Consider the following 20,579-nt stretch of genomic DNA (forward strand, 5'->3'; position numbering starts at 1 on the left):
AGCACCAACCCGAACGCCCACGTGTGCCCCTGAACGAAGCCTCAAACGATCAGTGTGATTACGACGTGGAATGAAAACTGTGTTGTGAAATTCAACCTTAGCGCTAGCCTGGTTCGTCCATCGCCGTGCTTGCGCTGCGAATATATATATGGGAGCCCTCTCTGAATATTTCTAAAGGCGCAAAAGCCGACGCATCAAATGTTTCGAGCAGTTACCGTCGCTTTTGTAGAAACCTGTACGTTGTAACATAGCATTCTAAAAGACACGCTTCTCGTCCACTTTGTTGTCCCGTGTCTCGCGCTGGTAGTATACTCGGAATTTCTAACAAGAAGACCATATCAATGCGCGCTATTCATAATGCAGGATCGTAGGCCCACGGCAGGCGCACTTGCCATAGAATTTTTCAGCTTTCTGCTCAGCCTCGCACGCCTCTCACGGTTAGCCTGTTTTGTGGAAATAAATATTATTATTATATTATTAATGTTATTAGATATCATAGTTTCTTCACTGTAATTTATAGCAATCATCCAGATTTCTTAAGCTAGTCATGCATTTAACCTGTGTTAGGTCAACATTGTTATGACATGCTTATGGGAGTCATTTCAAACTAGATTGCTCAGCCAGAGAAAGTACAAATGCGAGCTTCAATGTTTATTCCAACTTTGTATTCCTAAACAGATTTTATTGGCAGAATTTTATGCCTGCTTGCATTTCCTGCAATTCAATGTTCAGAGCTGGAAAAACTGATTCCTTTTCTTGCTGTCGAAAGGCTGCTCCAATGTCGATAGCAAGCTATAATTATTCATTTCGAAAGTGTTAAGCAATGCCTATATGTCTAAGCTTATCAATGCGTTTTTGTTCCACGAACACAATAAAGTTTTCTCTCTCCCTCTCATTGACAGCCATGGAATGAAACCGTTCACTTTCATAAGTATCAGGATGCAAACATTCTGGAGAATGTCCTGAGCGTTTGTCTGCATCCTATAGTGTGCATGTTTGTATTAAGTTGTCGTGTTACAATCGCAGTGATCTACACATATTGTTATATTGCAACAAACTAATTTATTTCACTTTGTTTTCAAATCTACCATGTGGCCATGCAGTAACGACTGCATTAATAAGGAAAAAAGAAAACTGCAGATTCAGTGTACGTGTTGGAATCTATGCGAAGTGAAGTTTCTGTCAAGTGGTCAATTAAATGCTGTTAAAGTAACTGCGATATATACAATTTGTCTTATTTTCAACAATCCAACATGTCATCTTTTGCAAGGTTTGCTTATGCACCGCATAGGTCACAACCTTAATGTCATGTAATCTTTATGCATTACACTGTTCACAAACCATACCGAAATGCAAACGGCAGTTAATGTAGATGCATGCTGCGAGACATCAACGCAGTGACGTTTGTTGAGCAAGGAATGGTGCGAGGTGTATGCTGATGAATGAATGACGTGCTTATGTACTTATTTATATACCTCGCAGGCTGCAAGGTTGGAGTATTATGCAAGGGGAAATAAAAAAGTTGTTACAAAAGGAAGAAGGGCACAACATTAAGAAAAAAACCAGCAAAAAAGCAGTACCAATACATTGCACCAACTAGCCCAACGTGTTTTACTGGCACAACATTATACAATACTTAACAAACAATAACAGAAAAAGTTACTGCCCATGCACCCTGTACAGACGGTAAACCAGCGAAGCTGAAATGTGCAGCCCCAGTGTTTATCACTGGGTTAATTGCAATGGTTTATTCAAGTCTTTCTATATTATTGGTTATCTCTGTGTTTCTTAATGAGGTTATGCACATGTTTGGCTTGAGTTTATCACATTGTTTATTTGGAATGCCACACATTGCACTTCGCAAGATCACCATCATGGAAAGTGCAATGAGTAGTTCATTCTGTTAATCCAGTCTTTCTGTTAAAAGTCTTTCTGAATTATGTTACGCACTTGTGTTTTGCAATGTGTTAATCATAATGTCTATGACTCAGTTATGCACTGTAGTTACGAAGTGACACACCGGGGCTGCACATTTCATTTAATTAAATACAGGGACACATTTTCGAACCTATTGGGAAGTCGGAGAGAGACTGCTGCACGCGCGCTCTGCTGCTAGAGAGAAACGACGTCACTATCGGTCTAGCCATTGGCCCACCACACCTTTGCTGTGAGATAAGAATGACATCATGATCTTGTCTTAACCAAGACGAATGCAATGGCTCACACCCCCTTAAACAATGGCTCATACCACTACACTTGGGTTTTTGGGATCGGACCATGAGTGTTTCGCCTAGGCATACACAGCTTCACTGTAAAAAGAATGAACACCTTTCTGCTAGAGACCAAGACAATCATGAGGTGTATTGACAAATGAAAGTTTATTGAACATGCCGAGTAAATGCTGTTCGACAAGCAATAAATCGAATTTACACAAAAAGCAGAAGCAAGATCTGATGTGTGTCCATACAGATCCCAACATGAAATGCATCCATCTCTGAAAGTGTAACAGCGGCCATGCTGACACAAGATTCTCCCAGTGTATTTGCATCTACAGCATCCATTATTTCTCTAGGCAGCCGATCTCCACAGAATGCTAGCTTCTTCCTCTACAATGCACTCTTCACATTTGAGCGTGCATTGTAGAGGAAGAAGCTAGCATTCTGTGCAGATCGGCTGCCTAGAGAAATTACGGAAGCTGTAGATCTAAAAATGCTGGGTTAATCTTGTCATCACGGCCTCCGTTAGAAATGGATGCATTTCCTGTCAGGAAACGCACATGAATTTTTGCTTCTCCTTTTTGTGTATGTTCAGTCTATTGCTTGTCAGCGAGCATTTACTCGGTGTGTACATTAAACTTTTGATTGTTAGATCATCTCGGTTTTCTTGTTTGTCCTATGTGTTCTCTGGTGCCATGTGCAGCCAGACTATTTGTTTCTTTTTTTTTCCTTAGACTTCAACAAGTCACTTTAATGGCCCTCATGATACCTTATAAAATCTTTTATTTGGCCAATGTAGCAAGAATGTACAGTGTGAAGCAGTAAGAACACGGTACGCTAATTTCTAATTAAAAGGTTTATTGTGAAAATGCAGTGATCTATAAAGTTTACCACAAATTAGTACAGCAATAAAACCTGATAAAGACTAGTGCTTGATGAAACCAAACATAAAAGCAGGAAAGGGAGAAAATACATATAGATATACAAGTCCAGGGGAAAAAAATGTGATCACCAAGTGTGCATGTGGCTACCTTCCAGGAAATTCATTTTGTTCCAAATGGCATGGAACTGGAAGAATGTGCTTGCATAAACAAGCTGTCAGTCCGTCTATTGGAATAACAACAGTGTTTCTTGAAAGGTGCTGGCATGCAGGATTGGCAATTGTAATTATTTTTTCCTGCACTTGGAATTTTTCTCTATTTTCTTTCTGTAGCATTTTTGTTTATGTTTGGCTGCATCAAGCACCAATTTTTATCTATCCTTCAAAGATGTCTTTCTTTTTCTGGGGAAAACTCGGGGAAGGCAGGAGATGGAAATTAAAGACGGTGAGCAACATGAGAACAAGGTGAAAGTAGGAGCCAACGTTTCCACACATGGACCTTGAAGAAGACAAGTCCATTTGTCGAAACGTTGGCTCCTGCTTTCACCTCGTTCTTGTTTTGCACATCGTCCTTTTTTTTTCTGGTAATTTATATAACTCACCACATTTTGGAAATGAACCTCATTTGAAAGTTAGTCCTCATCCATATCTAGTGACAACCTGTTGATACTGCTTCATGTTATGCACTCTTGCAACATTTGTGTGTGTGTGTGCGCGTGCGCACGCATGGATTTGGATGTGAGATCGGGCCCTTGGGCAGAGGTATCATTCTTCTCCTGTGCAGCCTTATGAATTCATTAACTATAGTGCAACAGAAATGCGATGGACAGGAACGAAGTGAACACACAGAGCGCTTTGTTCTTGTCTGTTGTCTATCTGTTGCACTTTAGTTAATAATGAATACACACAAACTCATCTAGTTTTCAGTTATTATGTCAGGCTTATAAGCCCGCTTGTGTCCTGGAATATCTGCATGGCTATGTACCCTGTAATTTAATTTCTGGCCATGTCCTGACATGGCCAGAAATTAATCTCCTGATTTTCCTGACAATCTTGTGTGATGTGCAGGCCCAGACAGTTTCTGGTGAATCCATGCAGGGTGTTGTGCAGGGTGTAATCTGCACTACAAGTGCTGCTTTGATTGCTTTCAGTTCAGCTTTTATAGGTGTAGGATGACCTGGAATGGTACTCACTTATATGGGGTTTAGTTTTATGTAGTGTCATACTGCTGTTACACTGCTATTGCCAGATCAGTGTACTATATGTGCCTTATGTTTGCTTGCATCTTCATGATTAGCAACATCCTCTATGTGTTTGGCAGTTGCATATAGTCTCCTGGCCTAATTGTTTGCCCCCGTATTCCACGGTATGGGCCTGTTGTGTTTCTGAAGGGAGGGGTAGTCGTCTTTGCATTTCATATGCTAGCTGGCATAGTATCTTGGGACGAGGTTCTGAGCTCTTGAGACAAAGAATTTGTGCTGCAGGCTGCAACTCTACTCTGTCTAGGTGCTTTCTCATAGAGGTCTTCAAGCATGGTACAGTTGGAAAGACCTGTTATTACTGCCCGATGCCTGTATTCGATGAGTTGTCTTTTTTGTGTGCTGCTGGTAATTCATACCGTACCATACCTTGGACACAAGCACAGCATCTGCGATTTTCTATAGTATCCACTCGTCCACCCCCATTATTTCTAGATTATTCTTTTCACCAGGTGTGGAAGTTGCGTCCAGGCATTGTATAATTGTTTCACCCACTTGCTGGCTCTGTTGTCATGGGCTTACACTAGCTGAGGATTTGTGGATGTTGACTTGCGGGCATATTTGTCCAGCTATGTGGATCATGATGTGCAATCTGGGGTAGTTCTTGATTCTAGTCTTTCTTTTTTTTCCGACGTCGATATGAGCTGACTTATCAGAAAGCGAGAGACCAGAGTGGCCAAGAAAGTCTGCAGTGTTGTCGAGGGCTTGTTGCATCATTCTTGATTTCTGTATAAGATAGCTTTCCCATAGACTGTAATACACCATAGGCTGTAAACACCGTAGGTGTTTCTTGTAGTATGCCCGTGTTGTTGGTGTGTGTGGGCCAAATGTACCTCCATCTCTCACCTGGAATTTTCTGTCTTTCAGAAAGTTACTGTTTAAGTGCTCTACCAGAAATGTTTTTGCTCATCGTTCCTCTTATTAGAGCAGCATGAGGTACTGCTGTTAAAAGCCTCTTCACTCTCTTCATTCTTTCATAAGCGGTATTACACAATGTCCTGCAGTCAAGTTTCTGCTGCTTATGGCCCACTCATCTCTGCCAGAAGGGACAACTCTTGAAAAAGGTTTTCTTTGTGCTATGTGTGCGACGTAGTATGAGCCTTGACATTTATACATCTGTAGAACCAGCTTCCTGACAGAGTACTTGCTATACCTGATCATGCTTGTTTGTGCAATGCTGTTGAACAATACATATTGATGCAATGAATATTTACACACTCGAATTATCACGAAAGATGGTTGTTTTACAATTCTGCCCTTTGCTTTCTTTTGGTGTTAGATTTTGCATCAGCATGCCCCCCCCCCCCTATGCAATAGTATATTGAAGTGTAAGGGTTCAATAAAAGGTTATGAACTAAATCTAAGTGCAAGAGCTTTCTTTCTCACCTATGACTCCCATCGAAATGCGACTTCCACGGCTGGCAAATCAATCCCTCGCCTTGTGTTAGCAGCAGAATGCTATAGCCACAGTGGGGCAGGTGAACAAATTGAAGAACAATATTTCTGTCTATAATATTTTTTCTTGCCTGTATGCAAGTAAAGTTTGGAATAAGTTTATCATTGCAAGAAAGCCCAGTTTGTGGTCTTTTATTGAATAAACCACATATTGTGTATAGTTGAAATGCGGAAATTCGTTCTAAAATCCTCAGGTGATATATGTTCTTGCAAGTAGCATGGTATTTCATTACTTATAAAGATAGTAATCGCAGCGGATATCATTATATGGGTTTACACACTAATATATGTGATCACAAACTTATTAGAAACTTACTAGAAACATGTAAGGCATGAATTTTCTGCACATTTGATCAGCTGTGAACGTGCAAGAACTGCTTGTACTGGCTGACTACACTGCACAGTTTTGATTTACTTTTCTTCAGCGTGTCGTTTTATACTGTTTTCTCCCCACAAGAACAGGCCGTTTGCCTGCTTTTCGCATTGTTGCACGAGTTCTACATAATTGTGCAGGAGGGTACGTTGTCACTGTGCCACTATAGCAAGCAATTTACTTAATCTACTAGCTGTACAGTTAATTACCTTGCAGAGCAAGTGTTCATACAGATGCATTAAGGATACAAAGTCGCAACATAGTCAATGTTTATTGGTTTCTGTGCAAGAAAAAAAAATTTCTCCAGAGAAGAGGTGCAACTTAACGTGCATGTAATATTTTATTCAAGCCACGGATTCAATGCTATCATAGCAAATTCATTACGATAGCCTACGCTTTTGCTCTGTCAAATTTAATAAGAGGCGAGATAAGCTTTCAAGATGCATCGGGAAATTCGTGCTTGAAAACCGACAAGAAAATGCGACTGAACGGTACCGCGTTCAGCGCAACGTTGAAACTTCGGGTACTTTGCTGTATTGTCATTTGCCCTTGCCGAGGTTGAAATAATTCAAGCTGTTCCGTAAGCGCGATTTTTGCATGCTACTCAACAAAACATTGTAGCGACCTCGTCGTCTGCTGGGGATCGAACACATCCTAGCACTGACAACTCGCAAAGGCGTACGAAGCAAACGTGAAAATGCACTTCATTTGCAGTGTAGCGTGTCAACGAACGCATAGCAATCGGAGAATGCAATCTGCGGTACAAGTTTTTTATTCTCCCTTCGCGTACGTACCGAATTCGACGATCCACGTCTCCGCGCATTGCACTTGTCATGCGAGGCGCCTTTTTTCAAAACAAACCGGCGAAATAGCTCCGTTGACAGCTCTCCGCGCAATTTCGACGGAAAATCGCAGCGATCGGTGCGACGGTGCGACTGTGCGACCAACCGGTTGGTCGCAACCGAAAATCGGGGGGTCGGCACTGCGACTGCGATTTTCATCGCAAACGACGGAAATCGCACTTCCGGCGCGACGAAAATCGCATCATGTGAAACAGGCTTATGAGGTCTTGTAAATTCCCATGTAAGCCCGTCACTTCAGTGTATATATATATATATTCGGAAAGCTGGTAGAAACTTCGTGTGACCTCGAAAAATTGGTCACTGAAGTGACGGGCTTACATGGGAATTTACAAGACCTCATAGTAGGAGACAGTTAAATATATATATGTATATATAATATTCCAGCTGTCCGGACCCCAGCCACACCATCCGCCCCCCCCCCCCCCCCTCTTCCCGGAAATCTGAAAACTTTCTGCCTATGCATGATGGACATCTCTGCTATCCTGCTATATATTGTGCACATGGCTCACTCTTTAAGAAAACACCCATTTATATTCTGCCGTTAATTATAGCGTAGATATGGTATGGAAGCCAGAAAATGGCGTTCTTTATGCAGATGCATCTCTCTAGCTAATTGTATCAGCCATTCTTTACTCTGATGCAATTGTAGCTCATGTAATTGATTTTGTTAACCTCTAATTGTTTCATTTGATCATGGTTCTTACAGCAACCATAGCCTTGTAGTAAGCATATTGTAAAAATCCACCCAAGGATAACGGAAGATCACCCACATGTAGCACATTCGACGACTACGACGACCACCACCACCACCACCACCACCACCACCACCACCACCACCACCACCACCACCACCACCACCACCACCACCACCACCACCACCAACAACAACAACAACAACAACAACAGCAACGACAACGACAACGACGACGACGACGACGACAACAAAAATAAAAACAACAAGCATAAGCCCATTGCCGACCGCGTCTGCTTCGTTCACGCTTCACACAGTAGAAAGCTCACAGATGGCCACTTTTCGTAGCGACACACACAATTTGCTAGAGCGGCGGGCTATAGATCTACAATATAGACTGCTAGCGTTACAATGCTGACCGCCTTTTAATAAACGCCAGAAAACGACTTGGTTTTCTCTTGTAGCACCAGTAGATATTTGCACTCCGTTTATGCATTTGTGTCCAGTGCAATCCCAATGACGCCATGCATGATATACGTCATTTACAACGACCAGTCAATTCAGCAACATCAACACATAAATAATATTTTGCAGAAGGAGGAAAGTTGTGATATTCCGCCAAGGCGAACGATGTTGAAGTGTGCTGCACTATCGGTGGATGGTTCGAAGTAACTCGCTGTATTCTCTTCAAAGGCCGTAGACAGGCTACAGACACAGCGCTTGAATGTGTAAGAGCTGTGAAAGGTTCTTATTGACGTGTTTAGTGAGCCGTCTCTATAGTGAAGCGGCACACGAATTACCTCGCTCCGACTGCAGCCGTTGTGATTTCTGGACTTCGAGCTCCACAATTTCTATAGTTTTCAGCCGACACACTGAAAAAGCTGCCGACGCTGTAAATGCGAAGCTCATTACAAGTACTGGACGCCATGCATTAAGTGCTTGCATGCCTTCAATAGGCAACATGTCTTTTCGTGAATGAAGATCTTTGAATCATGGCCGTGTGTATCGCTGGCGCGGAAAGCGACGAGAACATACCTACAATGCCTCAAGTCGACAAGTCACTGCCGAGCACTTATAGAACTTCTGCATATCTTCACGTGTGCGCACAACTGTGAACTTTCTATCTCTCCCCTCTCTCTCTTTTCGTTCCTGTTTATCCTCTCCCCCAGTGCAGGGTAGCGAACCGGATGTGCGTCTGGTTAACGTTCCTGCCTTTCCTTTCTTCTGCTTGTCTCGCTTTTCAAAAATCTCTCACAATTTGCATTCCATAGAAATATCGGCGACTGTAGCATGCTGTCTGTTCTTAAAAATTTTAGTGCTGGCGGTTTTTGAGTTAGATTCCGTATTAATTTGGTGAAATAGAGGAGATAGCTGGAAGTGAGGCGCTAAGGGCCATGCTCACGAAGTAGTGTAAATTGTTGCAATTTTTGTCAAATCAGATGTGAGTGCTTACACGACCAGGAGCGAATCTTTAGCTTTTTACTTTGTTTCCATGTTCAAGTGTTGCTCAATCCGACAGTTATCGCTCTTGGTAACAGACATGTCGATGGAACAAGAAAAAAAAATCTTGTGCAGTAGGACCAATAATAGCATTGCGCGCATGCGCAGTGGCTGGAATGGTTGTCTGCGAATGCTTAAAAAACCGGTCACCTCACGTGAATAATACCAGTTCGAAGTTGGACTCTGTGTTAAAAATATAAATTGTGGGGTTTTGCGTTCAGACACCAGGATATGATCATGAGGCACGCCGTAGCGGGGGACTCTGGCTTAATTTGGACCACTTGGGCTTCTTTAACGTGCACTCCATGCACAGTATACGCGAGTTCTTGCATTTCACCCCCATGAAAATGCAGCCGCTGTTACCGGAACTTGATCCTGCGACCTCGTGCTTAACAGCGCAACGCTAAAGCCACTAAGCAACCACAGCTGGCTAGCGCTGTGCGTGTGTGTGTTTGGCACTCGCTTGTCCCGTAGCTTTCTGTGTTCCCATCAAACACCTTGAACGCTGGTCGCAGTGTCCCACTTTGACTGTTTTTGAGCACATAATAAATGAAGGTTGTTTTTCGGCAGTTGCTATTATTTAAAACAACCGAAGCTCACAGCATAATTGATATTGACACAGTCAATTCAATGTAAAATTTCTCGATGAAGGTTAAACAACAGTTTGGTTAGCGTCTGATGAGAGTTTTCCGCAAATGAAAACGGTCAACAAAGCACAAATTTCACAGAGGGGTACCTGAGAAGCAGCAAATTTAGGAACAACATTCTAGGACCACTCCCCTGACCTACCATTTTGTACATAAAGAGCGTATGAGTGTAAAGGGTCTCGTATTGATAATTATAATCATGCTGGCCTGGCAACTGTTCTCACTTCGCGATTGTGCAGGATTGTGAGCTCTGGTGGTTATAGCAGCTAAAGTAGTGATTGTAATCTTAGTCCTGATACAGATAATTCTTCAGACCTTATGACTCTCTGTCAACTTTTCTTTTCTGGTTCTTTCTTTTGAGGAGATACGATTGATCGCTAGAATGTCAGCTGGTGCAGATCTTCGGGCAGTCAGAGTCTTCGGGCGACGGCATTCTTGGCAGTTTTCTATGACAAAGTGCCTGGCATTGAGTCAGGAACGCTAGGACCAATAGCTACTGGCACGCCAGCGCTAGTCACGCAAAATCTCACGAAAGTACCCCCGAAAGTTATCGCCCGAGAGCAACACCCCTTGTTTGAGTTGACTTCGTGACGCTGCGCTAGCGCAAGCAATGACAGCGTGTCTCTTTCGGTGCTAAGGGTGTTCCGCAGTATTGGCATCACAAATGACACTTCAAGTGACTTGCGTACCGTAAATTAGTGTTACGACGTTTACGATCCCGACATCCCCACAATACCAGTATCGCGCAGGAACCTTTGAGCGAAACACTGTTTTCCATCCTTTGAAGGGTTGACCTCGGCGGGGGAGATGTCGGACGCTCATCCTTCCCCACGGGCAGCACCACGTTTGGCCTCCGTCGGCAACTTCCGCACAATTTGATACTGCGGCTTGCCGGTCGTGACTGAAGAGCCAGCGTCCAGAGGCTATGTCTTCGAGCTACACCCTGATCGACGGCGCGCAGCGGGGCGCTAGAGAACCGCCTTCAAGCGAGGACGAGCGTTCGAGCAGCGATGAGTGCCGATTTGGGGTGAGCAGTTTTTCAATCACCCACGAACCACGCCCTGGTGTCGACGATGCGCCGTCCTGGTGGAAGCCGGTTCAGTTGTGCGCTTCGGCGGTGACCAGGCTTCAGCGCCTCGGCAGCTGCCACGCTCCCGAGGGAAGTCCGGTACTGCTGGTGCAGGATGACTCTGAACCGACCGGGACCAGCGACGAGCACCTGTTCTCGGTGAGTCACTATGGCGAGACATAGAGCCGTTTGAGCGCCGAGGCGCTGCTAAGAGCCGCGGCTGCTTTTCCAGCCGAGTTATCCGTGGCCTCATGGTGACGCCGGTGATAGCTTGGAGATGAAGAGCACGTGTCGTGTCGAGCAATTCCCTAGGTCGGCAATAGCGTTTCGGAGGGCTGTGCTTAACGAGTTAATACCACCGTCGAACATGTGCGATCTCCATCTCCCGCCTTCGCCGTGTTTTCCCTGGTTGACTATTAAGCGTATGATAGACTTCTTTAGAGTGACTGAAAGATCAACTTCAACACACGATGGCAGAGTTACGATCGCTAGAAACGTGGAACTGTAGGCACGGTTTTTGACCCCGAAGAGCTACAAAGTTCTTATGAGTGCATTGGACCCTGAAGACCGAGATGCTTTGCATTTTGAAGTTTTTTGGGAATGTCAAATTATTGAGCGTGTGTTAACGCTCTGAGTAATAACTGGGAAGTGCCGGCTGAGGCAGAATGAATATGACGGAGCGAGGACTACTGAAGTGTTTTCTGTGTGGCGCGATGAATCTACCGGCGCTCCATTTCTTCTCGTGTCGCTCTTCTATAGTAGCGTATATTTGTGAGCATATTGCTCCGCTTATGCTCCACCTAGAATAAGTGACTGATGGCTGACTTCTTTATCCATTAACTTAGTTGTTAACTACCAATGAACTGCGCACTTCTGAATAGGGCCTGATCAGAATAGGATTTGTTTTTTAATAGCAAGAAGATGTATTATATTGTTTCTTCGTATACAGTTGTAAACTTTACTGACGACATAATTTGACTGTTGTTCTTTGTCGCTGTGACGATTTGAGCGTAAACGTTTTCTACATTTCAAGAAATTAATAATTGAACACATTCCAAAAAATAAGTGCTTGCACTACCCACTTGTTGCAAAGGTTAGTGTTTTTTTTTCAATTAGTGGGCGTGATATTTATCGCCGAGTATCGTGAAGCGGTCATAAAAAGTGAATGTGCTTAGAAATGAAGCTCGAGGGTTATAGATCAATGTCCACATGTTATATCCTTCTTCAGAATGGATGAGTGTGCGAGCAACTAACTCGATTCATGACGGAAGGGACGAGCAATTGAGGCCCCCTGGGGGGTTTCCCGTACACCAGAGAGATTTTCTTTATAGGAAAGGCAGAGAGGTCGACCTGAGCTAGTGTTCTCTTGTCTGCTACTCTGTACCGGCGTAATGTTCAAGGAACTTGGGGTTATTTCTCCATCAAGAAAGCTCTCTACTAATTTGCGATAATAAATGTACAGCTATGCGAAGTAAGGAAAGTAGATTTATCGGCCGTATAAACTTGGAAACATTCTCTCACTAACTGAATCAACAAGCATGGTGTCAGCGTGCACAAGCCAACATGAACGCATCACCCTCGATGAGCACGGGCACTCACTGCGAAACGCTGGAGGCTGGTGTGAGCAAGCGCGGCAGCAGCAGCAGCGAGCGAAGTGACCTTCACGTGAGCGGTCCCTCCAACGCAAGAGCGGCGAGAACACAGCGCGCGAACGAGTGTGTGAGCCGTCTGCAGATCCCTTTCAAGATACGGCGCGCGCGGCTCTGCAAAGTACTCGTTGGCGGAGTCGCAGCCACCCCACCTGCCTCCCGCAATGCCTCCCCACTTTCTTCCATATATGGGGCACGAGATTGAGCCGTGTTGGTCAGTTTCCTTTTCACCCACTCGCGAAATGCGCAGTTGCCGCCGAACCACAACGCCGCCCTCCCTTCCCTCCCTACCATCCCCCCACATTCTTTTGGCGCGTTTTCTCTCCGCTTTTCCTTCGCGCGTTCCAGCTTGAACCGCCACCGTCGGCTTCCCTCACGTGCTTTCACTCGCACGTGCATCATACGATGCGCGGCGACGGTGTTATCGCCCTTGGACTATACACGGAACACCACGGCGACGGCAAAAATGCGCCTGGAGTGTCCATAATTGCTATCGAAGCAATAAATATATTGAATTCAAACAGCGGAATGAGGGAAAGTGGAAGGTCGCCAGCCCTACGATTCAACTCAGCCCTTAAAAGACGGCGCAGCTGAATTCCCTCTGATGGGAAGCGTCACAGAATGTGTCTCCAGCCAAGTTTTCGTGCATGAAACTTCTACAGTGAAGGGGTCAAAGGCTGTCGTGTAATGTTTCGTTGTCTTCTACGCGTCCATCGACCGCCCTGTCTCTGACGCCGTCTTTTCATCATGGAGTGCGCAGTCGTGTCACGCAACGTTACGCGTCACGCATTGGCGACCACCACCACTTCCCGCCCACGGCGCGAGCGGCGCGCTCGATACACGCATGGTGACTTTGAATGGTTCTGGAGAACTGCGGCAGCTTTTCGGCTACCTCGATCGAAGAGGCGCGAGGTGACAAAGTGGCGTGTCTGTATTGATGGAAGAGTTCTCGGGACAATGGTATTAGTCCGGCCGCAGGCAGACTCAGGGGCAGCTGATGTCAGAAGGACCACGCCGACTTCATTATTTTAGTGGGAATGGCATGACACCGATAGTGTTGTTTTTCTTTTTTTACAAATACGGTCCTTGCATTTGGTTGTATGCCTATTCGGGAATGTATACTATACGTATATTTCACTCATCGAGTATCAATATCGATCGAAAGTTGCGACCTTATCCTTAGAGTAATAAGTTGAGATGCTGAGGCCTTTTCTCTGAAAAAAGCAGATGTCAGCGTTGCAGCCGTTTGTAGTCTTGTACGAACCTGCGGGCGAGTTACTCCTGAAGCCCAGATGCAAATGTCATCTGCACAAATTGACAGACTGACCCACTATAGCAAGGACTTCTCCAGCCGAGTCAGGGCTAGATTGAAGAAAAGTGGGTTCAAAACGCCACCCTGTGGAACTTCACGGCTGGTGAGTGGCCGGTAGCTTGGCCATCCTTGATAAATACAAAGAAGCTCCTTCGGGTCAGGTAGCGCCGAATCCACCAAAAAGTGCGGCCTCCGATTTCAGCAACCACGAGCGTGTCAAGGATGGCTTCATGATAAACATTATCGTAAGCGCCCCTCACGTCTAGAAATAGCGTTACGGGGGGACGTTTGGATGATTTCTGTAGTTGAATCGAGAACACACGATGAATGACGCTGTCGACCGACGAACTACCACGTCGAAAGCCTATCATTGCGTCTGGATAAATATTGTGATGTTCAAGAAACCAGTCGAGGCGCGTGAGGATAATCATTTCCATCAACTTGCCAACACAGCTGGCGAGAGCAATAGGCCGATTTGATGTCAGTTCAAGGAGAGACTTTTCTCGCTTTAGGACTGGGACTAGAAGGCTACGCTTCCAGTCAGTGGGAACAACACTGTCACTCCATGGACCATTGAGATGACGCAGCAAGATCTCTCATGCTTCATGGTCAAGGTGGGGTAGAGCAACGTACGTTATATTGTCGGGTCCTGGCGAAGAGGAACGCCTGCAAACGGCTAGAACATAGAACAGCCTCTAGTTCTTCCATGGAGACAGGTTCGTCCATTGCCGAAACTTACATGAACAGAACTTAGTACAATTCAAGATCCTTTAGTGGCACTGTGTCACCTGCACTTGTCTCACAAAAGTCTTCTTCGACATCCACTTCTCGACAGCCTTGGTGGAGACCCGATGCCTTAAAGGGGTGGCGTTGCTGAGGAGAAAAGGGAAGGTCCTGGAGAGTTCACCAAACGCGAGGCATTGCTTTGCGGGGGTCCAACGAGTTACAGAATGATTTCCATCGTTCGTTATCTAATTTGTCCATGTAATCCCGTATTTTCTTCTGCGTGCACCTGGCCTCCCTAAGGTCTAGAATCAACTTCGTGCCTCTATATCTCTTCTCGGCGCGTCGATGTCCTGCACGAAGTTTTTCCAATTCACTGTCACAGTCCGTGCGAGTAGCTGACTGTGAGAAGCAGTGCGTTGCATTATGCATTGCGTGCGCATTCACACGCTGTATGCTACGTGCAAAGCCACCTTCGCATTCGGCGTTAATAAGGGCTTGAAATGTGGACTAATCGATCGTTCGAGAGACCATAGTGGAGGAGGTACTCCTTTTAAATTTGATGACAACGTCATTAGAAATATGGTCACTTCCACTGGTTACCAAGTCAGTAAACCAGTATACGCTTGAAGTAAGGCATCGTGACACCAAAGTAAGATCTAGGCAGCAGCTGTACGATGACCCTCTCAAGAATGTTGGGCAGCCGTCGTTCAAGAAACAGTTCATGGTTCGAAGCAAAAGATACAAGAGGCCTGCCTCTTAATCTTGTTCTTACACTTCCGCAAAGTCGATGACAAGCATTAAAATCCCCTGTGATTATCCAAGGACCAGATGTCGTCGTCAAAGCATTTCCACGCCTCGTGCCATCTGAACGACTTAATGGGGAACTGTAGCTTGCGACGAGTGTGAAGGAGAACCTCTTTTTCTTTATGCTAGGGCACACATACTGGGTGTCGTCATGGGGAGGCACGGCCTGGGCCACGTAGGTGAGCCCCTTGCGAACATAAACGAATACGTTGCTACTTTTGTGACACGTGGCGGAAACAAAAGCCTCCTAAACTGATAATCTGAAGATATTTGGCACGTTCAGTTCACAGATGACTAGCACCTGGAACCGATTTACAGATACAAATCTACGGAAATCAGAAAGACGTGATTTCGGGCCTCTCGCGATCCATTGAAGAATTGAGGCCTTCTTGACTTCTTGAAAGTACTCAAAATATATCATATTATTAGTAAGAATAATTTGTACGAATGTGGTATATGCTTCGTTCTCTCTTAACATTCAAGCGAAAACCGGCATATATAAACATATAATATATTCAGCGCCGGCGGCGTTGAGTGTAAGGAAGCTTGTTGCTTTGTTTAGTAGCCGCGTTTTCACGAATACGACCAATGGCGCTATCCATCGAATTCTCCGCACATTGCGTACATATAAACGGCGGTAATGCGCTAGAAAGCAAATTGACGCAGTCATGACGTTGCCTTGGATTGTCAACGGTAGCTCTGACGTTGAGGGGATGCTTACCCAACTACGTTGCGTTCAAAGTAAGGTGGCTGATTCGTCTTGACAGTATGCCATTATTTTGTTGCAAGAACGTATATTGGGAAGCAGTAGAACTGCAGGATGAAATGCTCCCAATGCATATCATAATGTACGTCAAAGTGCTTGTAAGATGAGGGAAAACACCGTACTTTTAAGAAAGATGCATGGAATAAAGTAAAGAAGGGCTCTTCCTACCCGTCTATTAGTTGTTTTTGTTACTGTGATTTCTTTTAAAAGTATTATAATGCAACGAGGATTTGTATACAGCTTGGTCACTTGACTTGCTAGCAGTTCTCTTTGCCAATACATGCTCCTGTGAGTAAGTTCGCTTGTTTAAATACAACGTTCGTGTTCTAAAGGAGGCCATTGCTTGTGTTTATCGCTTGTAAAGATTACCAGAAGAATGCCGTACTTTGGGCTGCCAGTCAACAAAACGTCTCATTTCTCTGCCGTTTTCCGGCCAGACAACAAAACCTCTGAAACTGACAGAAACTTCAAATTTTCATCTAAGCTGTTTCACTAAATCATCAAATTATTCTCGAAGGACCTACCAGTATGCGCTTGCATGCAGTTGTATTTTTGTCACTTCACTGTACATGACCATTCACATTTGTATATTGGATTGTTAACTTTTTATGTATCTCACGTTTCTCTTTTCTTCTTTATCGTTTTTATTTTGAAGTTAGTCCTCGTAACCAATATGCAGATGCAGCTTGCTTTGGACCGGAAGCTAGCCTCATGACTATCGGTTCAATTATGTGCACATATTTTCCTCTTTACACATTTCTATGCATCCCCGAGTTTCCTTTTTAAATATAACACCCGATTTTCCCCAACATCCTGAATTTCAACAAAATATAAAACCCGAACACGAAGATTCCTAAACGCATTGTCCTGAAATGCCGCCATTTTGCACAAAGCACGCCGAATATTTCTGTTATACGTGAATGAAGCGCAAACTGTCATTCATCGAGGGCCTGGCACTCAGCCACACAGCCTTTGTTTCGGCGGTTGTTTGGTGTTTTTTGTGCCTGTTCAGCTTGCCAATCAAGCAGCGTCCCTGTTAAAGACAAAGGGTAAGCATATGCACCATGTTGTTGCAGACACTGTTATATTTAGCGCCGTAGCAGTAATGGCATATAGCATTTAGGTACAAAGCTCTCTTTGCATGGTTATGTGCACGGCAGCCATGCGAGAAAGTTTCAATTATTCTCAGGGCCAAAATTATGTTGTTTATTTCATTTCAGTAAATTGTGGCTGGCTATGCACTGCGTCAAGCTAACAACGCCGCACTAAAGGGCATGTCCTGTAACTGTGTCATAAACACCTCGGCGAGGAACAAACCAAGCACCCGTATCTTCGCGCACACACACCAGCATGTATAGACCGTTTTTTCATCGGCGCCACCATATATTGCTGCGCAGTGGCGCCATCTATGGTCAGTAGACAAGCTGGCTTGGGCGAGCGCTCCGTTTTGCATGGCAGGTATAGAGTCGGCGGTAGTTTCTGGCGTTTGTTTTCGCGCTCGTGCGGTCCATTTAGTGTGATGTGGTGTCTTCTACGTGGAAAATGGTTCTGTGAGACGTACTGGAGTGGTTTAAGTCGGTATGGCTGGACTTCCTGCTGGCGTTGAGGCGGACGGATCACGCAGCGCGATGTGCGCGCGCAAGTTTGAGCCTGAAATCAGCCTCGGAGATCAATCGTGTATTTCTGAAAGTTCCATTCATTAATGTGACCTTATTGCAGTATTATCCTCTAGTTCTAAGCTGCGGTTTAGGAGCAATGAAACATACGCGACCATCGTAACATAGTGGGTACCGTTCTCCTACGATAGGAGCTGTGCTGTTATACTTTGACAAGCGTTCAAACTGTTGTTTTGCAGATTACAATGCGTGACTACTTGGTCCGGTGGATGAGGTTTCCATCCGTGAATAAAATAATTTTGGTTAATAATAACAACATACCTTACAGTGTGAACTATACTTGCCCAGCAAAGCGATCGTTTGCGAACCGCGCGAGCATCGTATAAGCACTGGTAGGTGCTGGATTACAGATATCTTTGATCTTTAATATAGCGCATAGTCCATGCATGCGGCATCAACGTTTACAGATCTATAAACGTTGTGCGGCGTGACTATGCGAGGTAGTACTTCGGCGTTAGCCCGTTTTCTCTTTCTTTTTCGAGAAAGAGGATGATAACAGTTTTTTTTTTCGGTTGTGTTCGTTCGGTTCTCTACGACGCACTCACACTATATTACGAAAATTTTGTCCTCAAAAATAGCCATCGCATTCTTTTTATGCGATCTGTCTTGGATATTATGGCATTACAGGGCAAAAAAAAATGCCGAAGTACATAGCTTATATATGTATCATGCTATAGGGTTCACCAACCGTAGCGATCGTTGTGTTTAGCAGCGCCATCGGCCTCATGCAGCAAGCTATAGCGTAGACACATACTAATTTCAAGCCTACTAGACTTGAAATGCGTGAGAACGATGCCGGTGTTTCATAAAGATTTCATAGCGCCTATCGCTTAGATGGTTCTTAGTTGCCTCAGGTTGACCGTACACGAGCATGCGCTCTAATGTTTTATGTTTTAGTCTATATACGCCAAGCGATCAGATAGTGAGCAGATTTACCATTTCATGCTGGTAACACAGAGACGCCGGTTCTCTTGGTTGAATCAAAACTGATATACGCAAAATAGTTCACAACACATACACACACCGCGGCTGATAATGCGCGTGGCATGTTTGCGCCTCCAAGAGGTATTTCCGCGTACTATAGTTACCGATGCACCGAAAGGTTTCCCTGATGACCTTATATGAACGGGCATTGCGTAAATTTCACAAAATACGAACTAAAACATCTCAAAATCATTGCGCAGCACGCGACAGCAATACTTTCAGGCAGCGCGGCGCCGGATCGCCCAAGCCAGAGAGGAGGAAAGGCTCGCCGCGCGCCCTTTCCTCCTCGCCTGATGAAAAGGTCTATACATCAAAAGCCCTCACCTTTCTTCCTGACCTAACGACGACGAAAATGACATTGTTCCGCAGTCTGTCTCATTGCGAGAAAGTCAAATAAAAATGGATGCAAATGTTTCAGCAGTCGAGAATGAGCGAAAAAGCAAGGATTCTGAGACGTATTCGGAGTGATACGCTGGTTTGAGTGAAGATAGCTCGCGCAAACTTAGAAACCATAAAGCGCCGCGCGCTTTATGGAGCGCGAGCACTCGTTGATGATATTATCGCGAACTACTGGCTCTGCGCATCGACCAGAGGCAAGTCGAACAGCGTAACTAACGTCCTCTTTAGAGGTCAAGTCAGATTCGTGCTCCTTTCGGGCAGGCGATCGCTTAACGGAGAGAAATGCAAGGAAAACGAGCAGCGTGGAATAGAGCGCACCTCCACTAATGGCAGCAATTGGACCAGCTCCGAATGATGAGAATCTCTATCGACCTTTCAACGGCAGTCTCACGACCTCGGTAAAGTCTGCTCTGCCTCTAATAAAGACGCATTGCCTACAGGGCAACTCCTAATGGTGCCGTCTTCAGACGATCGGGTCAAATCTTCCGTTCATATTGTTTTATCTCCGCTTTTGAGCTTGTTTGCTTAGAAAAAGTGAGCGCCACCGTACCGGTGCACTGAATATTTTATCTCCGCAGCGGCGGATTCTCCAGATTGCGGCGTGTCTTCTGTGATATCCTGCGGCCCGCAATTAAGTTTTCAGCAGACCGTACCAAACTTGCAGCCTCCCACTTGGATAACTGTGTATATCAGCGTTACTAAGGATGTACTGACGCGCGTTGAGTATTGCAAAACATGTTTACCGATCGCGGTTGAGCGGGATATATACGTGTCTGTTTAACGATTTGATTATTTCGAATAGAGTTTTAAAATATATCCCACGGCGTATGCCGCAATTTGGTCTCTTCAGGTGGATTGTTTGAAAAGGCGAACGGCTAATGCATTACTAAGCCTATTTTTGGAGATGTTGCGAAACTCGAGATGTGGTCCTATGGCATGGCCTCAAGTCTACACGGTTTCAAGTTGGCAATTGCCACAGGTGCATTAAATCAAAGTGAAATAAATTACTAATCCACCAAAGTTTGTAATTAGCTAATTGAACATTCGGATTACTTGTGCAAGCAATGCCTGCCTCTTCCGGTAATGCAGTTGAAGATGCATAATTGTGTTTATGCCCCGGTGATATCCTTTAAAAATCTGTTTATAATAATCTGAGCTAGGTACACTGTATAGGAACTACAAATTTCCCCAAGCTATCTCCAGTTACCATTGCCTTGAGTTCGTGAAATTCATATCATGCCTGTAGATTGTCTGATCTCATCACACCACGTAATCTTCTAACGTCCTCGACTGGGATTTCCTTCCCTTGG

At 44.8% G+C, this 20,579-nt stretch overlaps 1 protein-coding gene across 2 annotated transcripts in view; it reads left to right on the plus strand.

Moving 5' to 3' along the window:
• LOC139054798 (uncharacterized) overlaps positions 1–20,579 on the plus strand; it is a 336,285-nt gene that overhangs the window by 88,595 nt on the left and 227,111 nt on the right. For both annotated transcript variants that reach the window (XM_070532421.1, XM_070532423.1), the window contains exon 2: positions 10,672–11,112. In XM_070532421.1, coding sequence (XP_070388522.1) covers positions 10,810–11,112 — 303 coding nt within the window. In that variant the 5' untranslated portion in view covers positions 10,672–10,809. The remainder of the gene's footprint in view (positions 1–10,671; positions 11,113–20,579) is intronic.

This window comes from Dermacentor albipictus, chromosome 1 (genome assembly GCF_038994185.2).
Source record: "Dermacentor albipictus isolate Rhodes 1998 colony chromosome 1, USDA_Dalb.pri_finalv2, whole genome shotgun sequence".
Taxonomy (NCBI): Eukaryota; Metazoa; Arthropoda; class Arachnida; order Ixodida; family Ixodidae; genus Dermacentor; species Dermacentor albipictus.